The 14,484-nt window shown below is 42.9% G+C and overlaps 1 protein-coding gene across 1 annotated transcript; it reads right to left on the minus strand.

Moving 5' to 3' along the window:
* Positions 1-752: 752 nt before the first annotated feature.
* On the minus strand, positions 753-8,856 carry LMOD2 (leiomodin 2). The gene is made up of 3 exons (XM_057730189.1): positions 8,457-8,856; positions 1,632-2,987; positions 753-1,114 (listed from the first exon to the last, which is right to left on the minus strand). The coding sequence occupies exons 1-3, from the start codon at positions 8,727-8,729 to the stop codon at positions 1,088-1,090; spliced, it is 1,656 nt and encodes a 551-aa protein (XP_057586172.1). The 5' UTR covers positions 8,730-8,856; the 3' UTR covers positions 753-1,087.
* Positions 8,857-14,484: the final 5,628 nt, after the last annotated feature.

Consider the following 14,484-nt stretch of genomic DNA (forward strand, 5'->3'; position numbering starts at 1 on the left):
ATTTACAACGTTCATTGCACCATGGTGGAATGAAGGTAATCTCTGATGGGTCTTTCTCTTATCTGAATTCAGATCTTTCTTGAGTGGGAGGGAGGTGGGATAGAATGACTGCAAATACAGGTGTCCGTGTCCCTGGATGTGTGTTGCGGACGTTGACATCGACACTATGTGCGTAGAGCACAAAAAGGCTGAGACCCGCTAAACTAAAGCTCATCCAGGGAGAACTTAAAGGAGACTTGAACAGTGAACTTTTAGCATCAGCCTCAAGACAGCTCTGAATTCAGGGGGCCTATCTTCCAGGTGTTCCCCTAGCACTCATCCCGTCTCTACCAAGAAACTTCTAACTTTCAACTGTTTTTTCCTCCCAGACCAGAAACAGTTGGTTTTCATTATAAATGACTGAATGACTTCTAGGTATCTATCAGCTTTATGGGAATATGGGAGCGTCAGCTGACATCCTGGGTCCAACATCCGAAAGCATCCAGGATGATAATGGTCACTTTGGGGTCTTTTCACAAGCTTTTATCTCACTACCAAGAAGACTTTTAAGAAGGTTCTTGATTTTAGACCTTTAGAGAGAGCTCTGATCAGGTTTTCTTAGACGTGAGAAAACAAAGGCAAATGCTAAGGACCCAAACCTTTTTGGGAGTGAGAATGTAATATTTTTAATATTTAGCAAGGTTACATACACACCTGACAGATGTGAGTATCAATTTACAAAAAAAATATTAGTTTTAAAAAAATGAAAAATGTCAATCCAAATTTATTGGGATTACAAAAATAACAGCACATTTCATTAACTCATTACAGCTCAGAGTTACCAACACATTCAGAGCATGTTTAAACAAACTGCTTCTTGCCAATACAAATCTCATGACATAAAAAAGAAGTTTATCTTCATATTTATAGAAGAAAAATATGAAAATATGCTGATCATTTCTTAACATTCTCTTTGGAATTAACGGGTGAGGCTACTTTTAAAGTCAGAGAACATTTCAAATTGAAGAAGGTATTTTAGAAACATTTCATAATGCATTTTATCTAATACCACTGAATAATTCTGCATCCTCTTCTAAAGATCGGCTTTTTATCGCAGAGCTTCTGGAACTTCCACCTACAAAAATAGGGGATTTTCTTTCAATAAAAACAGTACACATGATAAAGTGAGAAAAAACATCTGTAGAGTGTGTCTTTCGCAGCATTCTCCAGGAAGAGCTCAGATAGAGACTATTGCTGGGTGGTATTCAAATTTTATATTATAAATTAGGTTTTAAATCACTTGCAACTCTGTGGTAAAATTTTTGACAAGTGATGAATCTGTTTTGGAATGTAGACCATACACCCTGATTTTCTTATTAAAGAACTTGGAATTTTTTAGGTTGAAGTATCTTAAGACAAGCCTGGCCCTTAAAAGACGGAGACGCCAAGAAGGTGGACCAGGCATCTCTCTCAAGTGGAAATGTGCTCTTTTGTGACCTGCTCCTGATGCTGCAAATTTGGTAGCCTGCTCTGCATAGTAAAATATTTCAAGTATTGATAAGTATTTGAGAGGCGAGTTTGGTGCCCTTGTGCGGTGAAGGCGGGCTCCTTTACTAGGTCTGAGCCCCAGTGTCTGCTCTTGGGTTACTTACCCGCCTCAGCTGTTTTATGCTACTTCCCCGAATAGCTTCCATGAGATTCTCATGAGCTGATCTCTGTGGGGTAGAAGGTCGGGAACCGTCTTCCGTTTTCTTCTCCTGCACTGACCTCAGGGAATTTTTAATTTCCTTTAGGATATTGTTTGGCTGTTTCTTAACCTTTTTCCCTTTTTTCTTTTTCTGTCCATTTCGTAATGCCCGCTGGGCACTCTCCTGCTGTTTGATAACTTCTGCGATGTTCCGGGTGATGAGTTTCTTCTCTGGGAGCGGAGGGGGTGGAGGAGGAGGAGGGGGTGACAGCCTTTGGGGAGGAAGAGGGGGCGGTGGCGGCGGTGGCGGAGGAGGAGGGGGAGGGGCCGGTGCTGGAGATGAAGGACGGCTCCTCACAGTCTGGACTTTCTTGGGGAGTTTGGGGGATGACCAGGGAGAGTGCTTGGGAGATGCGTAAGGTGAAGAGCCAGGCGTTCCCCTTTGCCAGACTTTGGTCCTAAGGTTGGCTCCTGCATCGTACCCCTCCTGCTGTTTTTGCTCCTGCATCCGCTTCTGCCGCTGTTTATCCATGTTTCTGGTCAAGAGGCTGGTCATGCTCATTCTTGGTCCTGGGAGCTCGAAATGGTAGCCCAGCCTCAGCAGCGTGGTGTTCTCCCTCAGCAGCTTGACGATCTCCATCTCCACCTGGCTGCCCATGATGTGCCTCTGGTTGTGGAAGCGCAGCTCGGTGAGCACGGTGTTGTGCTGCAGAGCCCTCATGATGGCCAGGATGCCCTTGCCCGTGATGAAGTTGGAGTCGAGGTTGATGTTGGTGATGTGCCGGTTGACGCGGAGCATCTCCGCGATGGCCATGGCCGCACTGTCGTCGGCGTGCGTGTTGGCCAGACTGAAGGTCTTCACCACCGTGTTGGCCCTGAGGGCCTCGGCGAAGCGGGTGAGGGTCTGCGACGTGATATTCTCAATATTGTTCAGATTGACTTCCGTGTTGTCAGGATCATTGTTTTTAATCTTTTCCAGCGCATCTTCGATCACCGTAGGGTTTCCGCAGGGGTGAATGGCAGCTGGGGACTCTGTGTTCCTTTCGCTGTGGCCGTTGGTCAGATGTATGTTTTCAATTTGACTTTTAAATGTCTTTGGCCTCGAGTTGTCAGAATTGTCACCATCATAATGTACAGACCCATTAATCCCTTTCTCGTTTTCAGCTGTGCTTTCTTCGCCTTCGCTGTCCTCTTCCTCCTCCTCCTCCTCCTCCTCTTCCTCTTCCTCCTCCTCTTCCGTATACACCTCCTCAGAAACCTCACTGGTACTTTCGGTAAAGATAAGCTCTTCCTCACTGTCCTCTTTGTGGTCTTCTGCAACCTGAAGAGTATGGTATCATCATTAATTTTGCCATTTTTAAGCACATTTTTAAAAGTTACAAAAGTAACACATGGTTTTGCAATATATACATGTATCAAATCATCGTGTTGTCCATCTAAAACTCAAACAATGTGATATGTCAGTTATATCTCAATAAATTTTTTAAAAGTAACACACAGCAAGTAATACAAAAGTACATAAGAAAAAAAAAGTTCACAGGACTTTCCTGGTGGCGCAGTGGTTTAAGACTCTGAGCTCCCAATGCAGGGGGCCCAGGTTCCTTCCCTGGTCAGGGAACTAGATACCACATGTGTGCCACAACTGAGTTCTCATGCCACCACTAAGGAGGCAGCCTGCTGCAACTAACACCAAGCACAACCGAATAAAAAAAAAAAAAAGTTCATCTCCAGCTTCTAATCTCTCTAGTTCAGGTGACCAGGGTTAACATTTCCTTGCATAACCCAACAGCTTTTTCTACAAACATTTCTTTTGTTTTCTGCAAAATAAATATCCAGAATGCAGTTTATTGAATAAATGTTTGCTATCATTTTGCCAATGTGAACAAATAAGTCAGAACTTCTGCTCTGGAAAACCCTTGATAAAATTTTTATTATCTTAACTACCTCTTGTGAATTACTTGACTCCTAATTTACTTACAATTTAGCAAATTCAGCCATCCCTTAGGGAAGCACCCCTCTGTCCTTCCTTATTTCTCCATCTCAAACATTCAGGTGACAACAAAAATATACAAGATGTTCAGGGGTTCCCTCTCTTAATGTTCAAACATTCTTCCCCCAATTTACCTCCTATAGTCTATGTGACAGGAACCCGGAGCCCTCTGCCCTGTCCTGTCTCAGTGTAGACAGAGGCGGGGCATTCCACTCTGGGGTAGAGCCTAGCACAGGGTCTCAGGGAGCCCATACCACCTGACAGCTGAGGCTGTCTCTGTCCTTTCTCTGGGGAAAGAAGCGAGGGGGCAGGGCTGCTGTTCAGGGCAGAAGCAGGTCAAAACGCAGCTCTAAGCAGAAACTCATTCAGGTCACCCTTTTCAGTAAATCAACTTGAAATCTCACGTTATCACAGGGTTAAATGCGACGGGACTGCAGAAGACAAGAGGTAGGAAAGATAATCGCCCTTGGCACTAACTAGATTCCAGCCGTAATGTGGAACAGCAGAGAACAGTAGAAAAATCTTGAAACAAGCCACTGCGTCAGCCCTATGGTCTTAAATTATTTACCAGGTATCAATCATGAAAGACTTTCAGGCAAACACAATTTCATTCCATCTTTGTCTTTCCTGTTTACAAGACTCTTTGTACTGAGAAGCTCAGGTGACCCCTTCTTTCTTTTTCTCGCTACGTTTTTTGATAAAATAAAAATCTGGAAACTGCTAACAGAGTCCAATTTTCTCTAATGCTATCTTTTTAGTCCTTTATTTTCTGTACACCCCTGAGATCCTTTCTTGTCCCCAAAGCCTTGATTCTTCCCTTTTCATTGGAAATGTTTTTGACCCCAGCCTTCTGTTGCCCAAGGCATGTGGAATGAGCTTTGGAAAGCACTGTGCTAGTCTCCAGGTTTGTTTGCCCAGTTGCTATCACAAAATAGCCTCCAGTTATCCACTTGTTTGGAGTGGCAGGCACCAAGTGATGGCCTGGGGAAGGGGTCAGCCGCTCCTGGGATGGCTCCTCCAGTCTTAATTTATTCATTTGTTCAGGAGCAGGAGGGAGAGTGATAGTGTGTGTGTGTGTGTGTGTGTGTGTGTGTGTGTGTGTGTGTGTGCGCGCGCGCGCGCATGCACGCGTAAGTCTGTGTTTTTTAGTTGTTTAGTATTTGGAGGAAAGGGGCCTGTCTCAAAATTCAAGGTATACTGCCTGTCATACCACCATTAAATTGTACTCCTCTAGGCACAGGCTCAATAGTTGTGGCTCACGGGCTTAGTTGCTCCGTGGCATGTGGGATCTTCCCGGAGCAGAGCTTGAACCCGTGTCCGCTGCATTGACAGGCGGATTCTTAACCGCTGCGCCACCTAGGAAGCACGACTCCTCCAGTTTTTAAAAGAATTTTAGGCTTTATCTGCAAGAGATGTTTTCCCCTTAAATGTATCTGGAGAGATCATATTGGAAACTGTTATTGAACAATGAGTTGTGTAACATCTAAATGACATTTCCTCCAGAAAGCCTCTGATACCTCCTCCGAGTGTCTTTGTGATGTGTTCCCACAGTGTTGTACTTCCTCCAGTAAAGTACCCATTTAATGATTTGTCATTTTCCCCAAAAGACTGTTTGCGGGGTGAGGACAAGGATCGTGTCTGTTTTGTTCACCTCGCTCAGTGCTCAGCATGGAGTAGGGACTCCATAAAATTTGTTAACTGAATGGCTCTACATTGACATTGGTTAACAGCCGCTGGAAGTCAAGACAAGGCCGAAGAGAAAAGTACGGATGGGGCTGAGGTGGGGAGAAGGTTTTGTCCGGGTTTGCCCGGGACTGAAAGACATCCCAGGAAGCAGAGTTTTCAGTTCTAAAATCTAGATAGTTCTGGATGATCTGAGATGGTTGGTCACCATAGGAGGGGGTCATTGAGGAGAAGAGGAGCAGAAGGGAGAAAGGTGTCTAGAGAGGGAGGAAGGAGGATGTAGAAACAATCATTGCCTACTTTCAAAATTATTCCGGCATTTGGAGGGACGGCGCTGTTCCAGATCACCTACCTGCCGCTGCTCTGGAGTGAACACAGATCCCGGCAGGAATGAGAGTGGGGAGGTGAGAGTAAGGCACGAGGTGCTGGGGGGCGATGCTGGTACCCTTAGGGCATGAATAAGGCAACAAGAGGAGAGTGGCCCACCGTTTCTCCTCATCACCTCCCTGGCACCATTACGTGAAGAAGGAGGCAAGAGGCTTGATTTTCTGTGCTGGTGCTGGTTCTACCCATAAAGAGCTGGTTGATCTTAGACAAATCACTGGACCTCTGGGGTTGGGGGGGCGGGGGGTGTCTCGAAGAAACTGCAGTAGAGTTGAGTGGTTCTCAAACCAAGCACGTGTCATAGTCACCCGGAGGGCTTGTGAGGCCGCACGCTGCTGGGTGCCACTCCCGGAGGTCCTCGTTCGGCAGGTCTGGGGGAGCCCTAGAATTAGCTCTAAGAAGGTCGCGGGTGATGCTGACGTACCCACATTCTGAGAATCACTGTCTTTGTGCCAACAGAACTTGGTTTGAATTTCAGCCAGAAGCTGTTACTCTCAGATGAGTTTCTAAACCTCTCCTAGTGTCAGTACTCATGTCCGGAAGGTAAGAACCCAGTGAAATCATGTGAATGTACTCACTGGCAGCTATGCTTGAAGCCCAACAGACACTCAAGCTAGGCGAGCTAGACCTTTGTGTCTCAAGGCCCCTTGGAGCTGTTTAATGCAGGATGAGTTTGTGTGAGTCCAGGTGGGCAGAGGCTGTCATTCAATAGTTGTTGAACGAGATTTTCATAAGCGTTTGCAGAGCCAGTAGTAGCCTGTTAACCGTGACCCCCGTATCCTTCTCACGGTGCGCACTGGGCTGCTCGTCACTTACACGGCCGTCCCCTCCCGCACCCACCCGCCAGCCAGCTGCCTCGAGCTTTTTCCTGGAGTGGAAATGGATTGATCCCCTCCACGGGCAAGCTTCTGCTCAACATTTCTTGTGACTCCAGAGACAGGGGGCCAGCAGGGAAAGGGTAGCGGGAGAAAAGTTAACTAGCTGAGAAAGGAATCAAACTTCATCAACACACAGCCTCTCTAATTGAGCTGATAAGCCATTGGCAGGGATCAGGGATCAGCAAAGCCTTTGGCAGGAGCAAGTGGGTTTCAACAACAGCTGACCACAGGCTGTTGCCCTTTGTTTTCCACTGATCTCAAGACATTATGATATTAAAATGCCTTTGTTGGGTTTTTGCTCCCATGGGTGTCCGTCCTGCACATTAGAAGGCAATGTTAATCTTTTTATTAAGGAAAATCTTTAAGCACTATTAGGAAAATGTCATACTTCCTATATCTGATCAGATTTCAGATACACATTTCCACATCAGAAAAAGAAAAAACTCTTAAAAATCATGGTTGTGGAGGAATTGATCAAACCAAATCCTGGCCCATCACGTGTATCCTTCCTTCTCACCCCCCCCCTTCAGCCCCTCAATGCAGGCCGGCCACCGTGGCCTTGGCGGGCCCTGACCTGACCCCAGCGGCCCTTCCTGCCATGATTGACATGGACAAAGCTCACACATATCTTGCTACAAATGTGGCCCACACACCCTATCATCAAGATCATCTAACAGCACCTAGATTAGCACTGTGGAAGTCTGGCCATTGGCTTTGGGCCGTTTTGAATGACTCCGGTGGGCCCCAGAGGTTTTAAACGGTTGCTCCTGGCCTGTGTTCTTCCGCAAATTCGGGAATTGGTTATTTCAACATTCTTGTTGCCATTACTATTTTCTCAGAGCCTAGCCTTTTGAACTTCTTTCTGTGAATGATTCGTCTGACAAATTCAAATGAACTCTTTGCTGGGCAGAGAACAAGAGCTTAGTAGACCTGACCTCTATTCTATATAAGCTCATTTCCTGGCCTCAGAAGCGCCATTATAAAACAGGAAGGAATCCTAGAGCTCATATACGCAGGCATGCTTAACCCGGGTCCTTAGGTGGGTGTCAGGATTGTGTCATCATCTTGAAATTCTGTGTAAAATGTGTGTATGTTTGCACAAGCACGTATGCATTTTCTTAAGAAGGCCCATAACTTATCAAAATCTCAAAAGGGTATTTGATTCACAAAAGAAACACTGGATCCAACGCCCTCCATCAACAGATGGGAAACAGAACCCTGCAGAAGTGACTACCCGTTCAAGGTCTTACAACTTAGGCACAGGGCAGCGATTAGAAATAAGGTCCCCTGACTCTCAGCCCCATGTACTTCTCATCACCCCACACTTCCTGGTGCTGGAAAAAAAGCTTATTTTTACTATGGCCACCATCACAGTCCAAGCAACCAGAGTACCCACTTTTGTCTTTATAGAAGAAAATAAATTTACTTTATTATATATACATATGTATGTGTATGTATAACACACACACACATATATATGCATACACACACGTATATATACACACACATATATATATGTATATATTTATATCATGCCACATCCCCAACTTATAACTCAAACTAGTCTTATGTTTGGCAAAATATTTAAACCCATGCTTTGCTTGTGAATTATTTTCTTCTTGAAGATCCTATCCTTGTCAATCATAGGACTCCAACTAAGAATTTTACATATAATCCATTGGGTGGCCATAAAAGTTAGATGACTATTTTGGCCTGAGAAAATTTTCAATAGCAGGTACAAGTGGATTCTAAGAAAAGAAAAATGATGGGGGCAGAAAAGTTAGAAAAAACAAGTTTCCCGGGTTCTAGGTGGCGAGGGTGGGTGTAGCTAAGGAAAAAAATTCCAAAAGCCTACCTTTCCACACTCTCCCAGCCTCTCCTTCTCCAAGAGTTTTTGGGACTCCTTTTCCCAATAGGCCATCAGTGCCTCTCTGCTGAATGTCCCTGTGGGGGTTTTCTCGGTCAGACTCTTTTGCCTCATCCCCACAGGAAGGCTGCGATCAGGTTCAATGTCTTCCAGCTCCCTCTCCAGCTCCTTCAGCTCCTCGGCTGACAGGGAAGCCAGGAGTTCATCTTCATCGATGGATTCGTATTTGCTAAGTCCTCTCCTGTAGCCGAAGGTAGACATGGTCCCTGCTTTGTCAGACTCACAAGGAGCTTGGAACAGCAGGCATTCAAGGCAGCCTGCCGCAGGCAGGGAGGAGAGTGAGCAGGCTGGTTAGCAACTGGTGCTGGGAGTGCCTGAGATAGCCTTTTAAGAGTGGTGATACAAGCTGTGACAATGCAGAGAGGGGTGAAGGCATAGGCTGTTTTAAGCATCAGACGTCAGCTAGACATTTGAACACAAAGAATGTCACATCGGTGGTGGATGGAGGTCTCGGAACCAGTGGGGATTATTCACACACTGGCCAGGGACATATTTAGCTGAGCCTGATAGCTCCTGAGGACAGGCAGGCAGTGCTTCAGATAGGAAGTAGCCCAGTTCTTACTTTGTATTCAAACAACGAGGGGGTAAAATTTATTTTTAAAATGACTTGCTATTGCCGCGATGGTCATGAAAAGATTCTTTCCTTATAACCTTCCAGGATGAGAAGTGACTACACATCCCTCTAGAGTACTTATTCTGGTTCTCCTAAAAACACATTGTGGGTGGCATTGATGGGGACAGAAGGCTATACTAATACAGCACTTTTCTATTTTCATTGCATTTTGCAGTTTGCAAAGCCCTTGAATGTAATTTTCCTAAGCATAAGTCCTGGGAGATGACTTACGTTATCCTTCTTTACAGATTTTGGCAACCGAGGCTCCGAGAAATTAAGTGAAAGAGTCAGACAGCTAGAAGGGCAGAAGTAGCTCTCTCCTCTGCACAAAATAACTTCCTTCTCCTCATCCTTGAGTATTAGTAAACCACTAGATTTGCAAATAAAACTCCAAAAAGACAGATAATAATACTGGGTATGATTTATTAAGAACTGCTTTTGTGCCAGCCTAGTGCTAAGCATTTTATACATTTTATCTCATTTAATCGCACAGTCCTGTAAGGTGTATACTATTACCTATATTTTACTAGTACAGATTCAGAGAGGTTAAGTAACTAGCCCAGGACCACAGAACTAAGAAGTGGTGGAGCTAGAATTTGCAACTAGATTTGTGTCTGGGCTGAAAACTGAAGAGATGCTAATTTGAAATTCTATATGTGCCCATATTCTTATGAATGTGATGGAAATATATGCATAGTTTACAGGGCTTCATAAAGATATCATTTTAGCATACAGATATATAAACATCTGTTAAAATGTATATACATAATAATATACGTTTATCAACACAAGTATAATATATGATATTTGGTTTATACATTTAGTAGTCAGTGAATATTTGGGTTGTTACCAGGTTTGAATAGATATAAATCATGTTGCTATGAACACTTACATGCAAGTCTTTGTGTTGGCATATGTTTTCATGTCTCTTGAGTAGATATGCAGTAGTGGAATTGCTGAGCTATATGGTAAATTTACATTTAACTTTTCATGAAACTGCTTAATTATTTTCCAAAAAGGCTGCACCAATTTACTTTCCCACGAGCAATGATGAAAGTTCCAGTTTCTCCACACCCTAATTTGTTATTACCCTTCTTTCTGATTGTAGCTATTTTAGTGCCTGTGAAATGGTATCTCATTATAGTTTTTTTATATAAATTTATTTATTTATTTATTATTTTATTGTCTGTGTTGGGTCTTTTTTTTTTTTTTGCTGTGCGTGGGCTTTCTTTTTAGTTGCGGTGAGTGGGGGCTACTCTTCATTGCGGTGCACGGGCTCCCTGTTGCCGTGGCTTCTTTTGTTGCGGAGCTCGGGCTCTAGGCGTGTGGGCTTCAGTCGTTGCAGCACGTGGGCTCAATAGTTGTGGCTCACGGGCTCTTAAACGCAGGCTCAATAGTTGTGGCGCACGGCTTAATTGCTCCGCGGCATGTGGGATGTTCCTGGAGCAGGGATAGAACCCGTGTCCCCTGCATTGGCAGGCGGATTCTCACCACTGCGCCACCTAGGAAGCCCCTCATTATAGTTTTAAATTTCATTCCTCTAATAACTAATGATACTGAGCATCATTTCATGTGTTTATTGGCCATGTTATGTCTACTTTGGTAAAATAGTCATTCAAATCTTTACACTCATTTTTAAATTGGATTGTCTTCTTATTACTGAGTTATGATTTCTTTTTATATTCTGGACTTTATCAGATATATGATTTGCAGATATTTTCTCCCATTCTGTGGATTGTCTGTTGGTGTCTTTTGAAAAGCAAATGTTTTTAATTTTGATGAAGTCCACTTTCTCAATTTCTTCCTCTGTTGCTTGAGCTTTTGGTATTATAACTAAGAAATCTTTTCCTAACAGAAGGTCTGAGAGACTTATTTCTATGTTTTCTTCTAAGTTTTTTAGTTTTTGCTTTTTATATTTAAGTCTATTACCCATTTTGATTTAATATTTGCATGAATATAAGGTGATGGTCTAAATTCATCTTTTTGTATACAGATGTCCAATTGTCTTCGCATCCTTTTTTTTTTAAGACTACACCTTCCCCCATTGAATTGCACTGGTGCCTTTGTGGAACATTAAATGGCCATAAATATAGGGGTTTATTTCTGGACAATTATGTTCTATAGATCTGTGAGTCTATTTTCTTATGATAATATCATGTAGTCTTAAATACTATAGCTTTGTAGTATGTATTGAAAACCTGGAAGTGTAAGTCTTTCAACTTTTTTCTTTTGCAAGAATGTTTTGGCTAACTATTACGATCTTAACTCATTGTGGTAATCTGCCTCCCAAAATAACTATGACTCTTTTCAATGATACTAGTGAGACAGATGATTATGATAATAGAAATGATGACTTCATTGTTTTTTTATGGCTTCTAGCATATACCTTTGGGTAGCCTTCGTGGTAATACATCTTTTTTTAATGTGAAAATGGGTTTGATTTTTGGAAGTGACATTAAACCATTATATCCAGATCTGATGAATAAGATGAGTTATTCAGGTGAATAATGACATTTTAGGTTAAAAGATGAATGATGATTACAATTATATAAAAACCTATGTGTTTTTTGAGAAAAAAAAGATGGAAATATACATTAAAGTGATAGTACAGGTTTGTTTCTTCAACAGTTATGTATTAGGCATATATGTTGATAACTGTACAGATTTTGAGATACGAAATTATGTACAAAAAATGAAATTGTATTTTATTCTTTCTCTCTTGTTCATATTTTTCTGTAATATTTTAGTATTATTTTTACTTGACAACTTATTGAGCATACACTGCAATGTCAGATTCTAATTTAAGTGCTGGAGCTAGAGCACTGAAGAAAACCAACGAAGTCCCTTCCTTCATGGAGTTTACGGTCTTGTTGAGGGGAGAAAGACAATAAGTAAATAGACAAGTAAATACAGAACATACCAGACAGAAGCTCAATGGGGAGAAATAAATCAGGGTAAATGGGAAGAAAGAAGATTGTGAGGGTAATAGTTCATGTAGGGAAGATCTCTGTTTTAATAAGGTGACATTTGAGCACACACCTGGAGAAGTAAGGGCATGATGCAGATTATAATACACAATTAATGTGACTATAGAATAATGACTCAGATATTCTTACAATCACAGATTCTCAGCTTTCAAAGGGACTTTGAAACACATCAATCTTCTATCACTTCTGTAAGTGGTCATCTAGTGCTTACTTGAGTTTCTTCTTCCAAATCTTGGGTGGCCCAGGAAAGACTCTGAAAATAACTCTGGAAGAGGAGACATTAAAGTGCTTTGGTCTGTGGCAGCATCACTGAAAAGTACATCATGGCCTCTCAAGAAACTACCTTAAGAACAATGGCCATTTAGATATCCTTGTAGATATATTACAAATCACTCAGATTACAATAATAACCGCAACTCTCAGATGATCTTAGTTCACTGGATCCCTCTTTACATTTTCTCTGCAGACTTTAAATCCATTGGATAAAATTCTTAAACATCACTGCCTGACCGTGGCCACACCTAAGTATGATGAATAATTTAGATTTTCTTGCGACCTTGTCTACATTGAGGGAAAAAAATCCCAATCATGTGTTCTGAGCATCAGCAGTTTCTATTTTGGGATTTTTACCTGATTACATTGTGTTTTTGAGTAGAATTGCTTTTAGAGTCAACAGTACTATAAGCCTTCTGAAGATCTGCATTTTCTCTTTAAAAAAACCTCTGTCTTGGAGAGAATTATTTTCATGCTTCTCGATTGTCAATCAGATACACGCTATTTCCCAGGACATCACCAATTCCCTTTTCAGTAAAAACAGAGTTTTTTTGTTTTTTTTTTTTCAACCTTTTTTTCCCCTTTAGTTTCCTCTCAAAAATGCTATTGTTTCTTTATTCAACACCCATTTACCAGATACCTGCTGTGTGGGTAGGTACTGTGCTGGAAGCTAGGATTATAAATAAAAAAATAGAAATTGATCTAGTCCTTGCCCTCAGGAGCTCATATGGCTGGGAGAGAGGCAGACAGCTGACAGTAACACAGTGCAGTGACAGCTCCGCCAAGGTGCCAACAAGAGAAGAACCGTGGAATAAATGCAGATGAAGATGCAAAGCAGCCACGTGGGTGCAGTCAGAGGAGGCACAGGAGCCATAAAGAGATTTCCCAGCAGAGAGAGCAGCCTCTGAGCAAACGCACAGGAGTATGAAAACAAAAACAGCACAAACCAGGCACTATTCAGCGTAGAGGTGGGGAGTAGGTGGAGCTAGGCAGAAACGCCATTGGTGGGGGGGGAGGGGCGCAGAGTGCATCTCACTGGCGCCAAAAACTCAACTTGCTCCAAACCAGTAACTTGATTTCCCTCTTTCCACCTCCCCTACCCCCAGGCTCTCACATTTCTGAAAACCGTATCCTCATCCACCCAGTTGTGGAGACTGTGTGTCACCTTCTCTCACCAACATGATCATATTCAGTCACAGGCTCTGGAATCCTACTTCATGTGTGACCATTCCCTCTGGTCCCAACTCGAGTCTAAGCTCCTGTCCTCATTTTCTTTGATGACTGACTGTTTTCCCTTTGCCACAATATAGCCAGAGTAATTTTTTGAAAACACAAATCTCATCTCTCTACCTAAGACCCTTGAATGGCTTCCATTGTCCTTCAGACAGAATCTTTAACAGCACCTTCTGGCCACTCCAGGATCAGGCCGTGCTCACCTCTCCAGTCTCAACTTGGGTCACTTCTTCTGAACTCCACGCATGCTCCCTCCCCTTGCCTGCAAAGCCAATGCCATCCTCCTCCTTGCTCTTAAGTAACACTCCCAAGGGGAAGACTTTCCTAGTGCCTGAGGCCCAGCTTAGTTCTCCCAGCTCCCACAAAACTCCATTCCATGCAACAGCCCACTTGGGGTCCCTTCACTTGAACTGTCTTCATGGAAAAAGCGTTTTTTTCCAAAGGAAGGAATCATGTCTCCTCATTCACCATCCCCAAGGCCTAGCATAATTCTCAGGTGTTCAGGAAGTATGTTTAAAAGAAACCCAAAACCTAGATGGTTTGCCTTGTAGGCAGGGGTGAATCCACATCTTATAGAGCCTGGAGATTTTACAGTGTTGGGGGCTCTTTAAAAATAATAATAAAAAATTATAAATACAAGATTAGTTATGAGACTGTACATAACACACTAATAGAATCACAGCAACAAATTACTAGATCTTAGATGATTCGAGCTTTTTTTCTTCTGAAGCAGCTCACCAGAAATGGTTATAGAAAAATGCTACCTAATTATAACCTGGCTTCTTGGCTCTCCCACACTTCCCCCAACACTCCACTACTCCTGGGACCCCCAACACTCACAAGGGCCCGG

This window comes from Hippopotamus amphibius, chromosome 4 (assembly GCF_030028045.1).
Source record: "Hippopotamus amphibius kiboko isolate mHipAmp2 chromosome 4, mHipAmp2.hap2, whole genome shotgun sequence".
Classification (NCBI taxonomy): Eukaryota; Metazoa; Chordata; class Mammalia; order Artiodactyla; family Hippopotamidae; genus Hippopotamus; species Hippopotamus amphibius.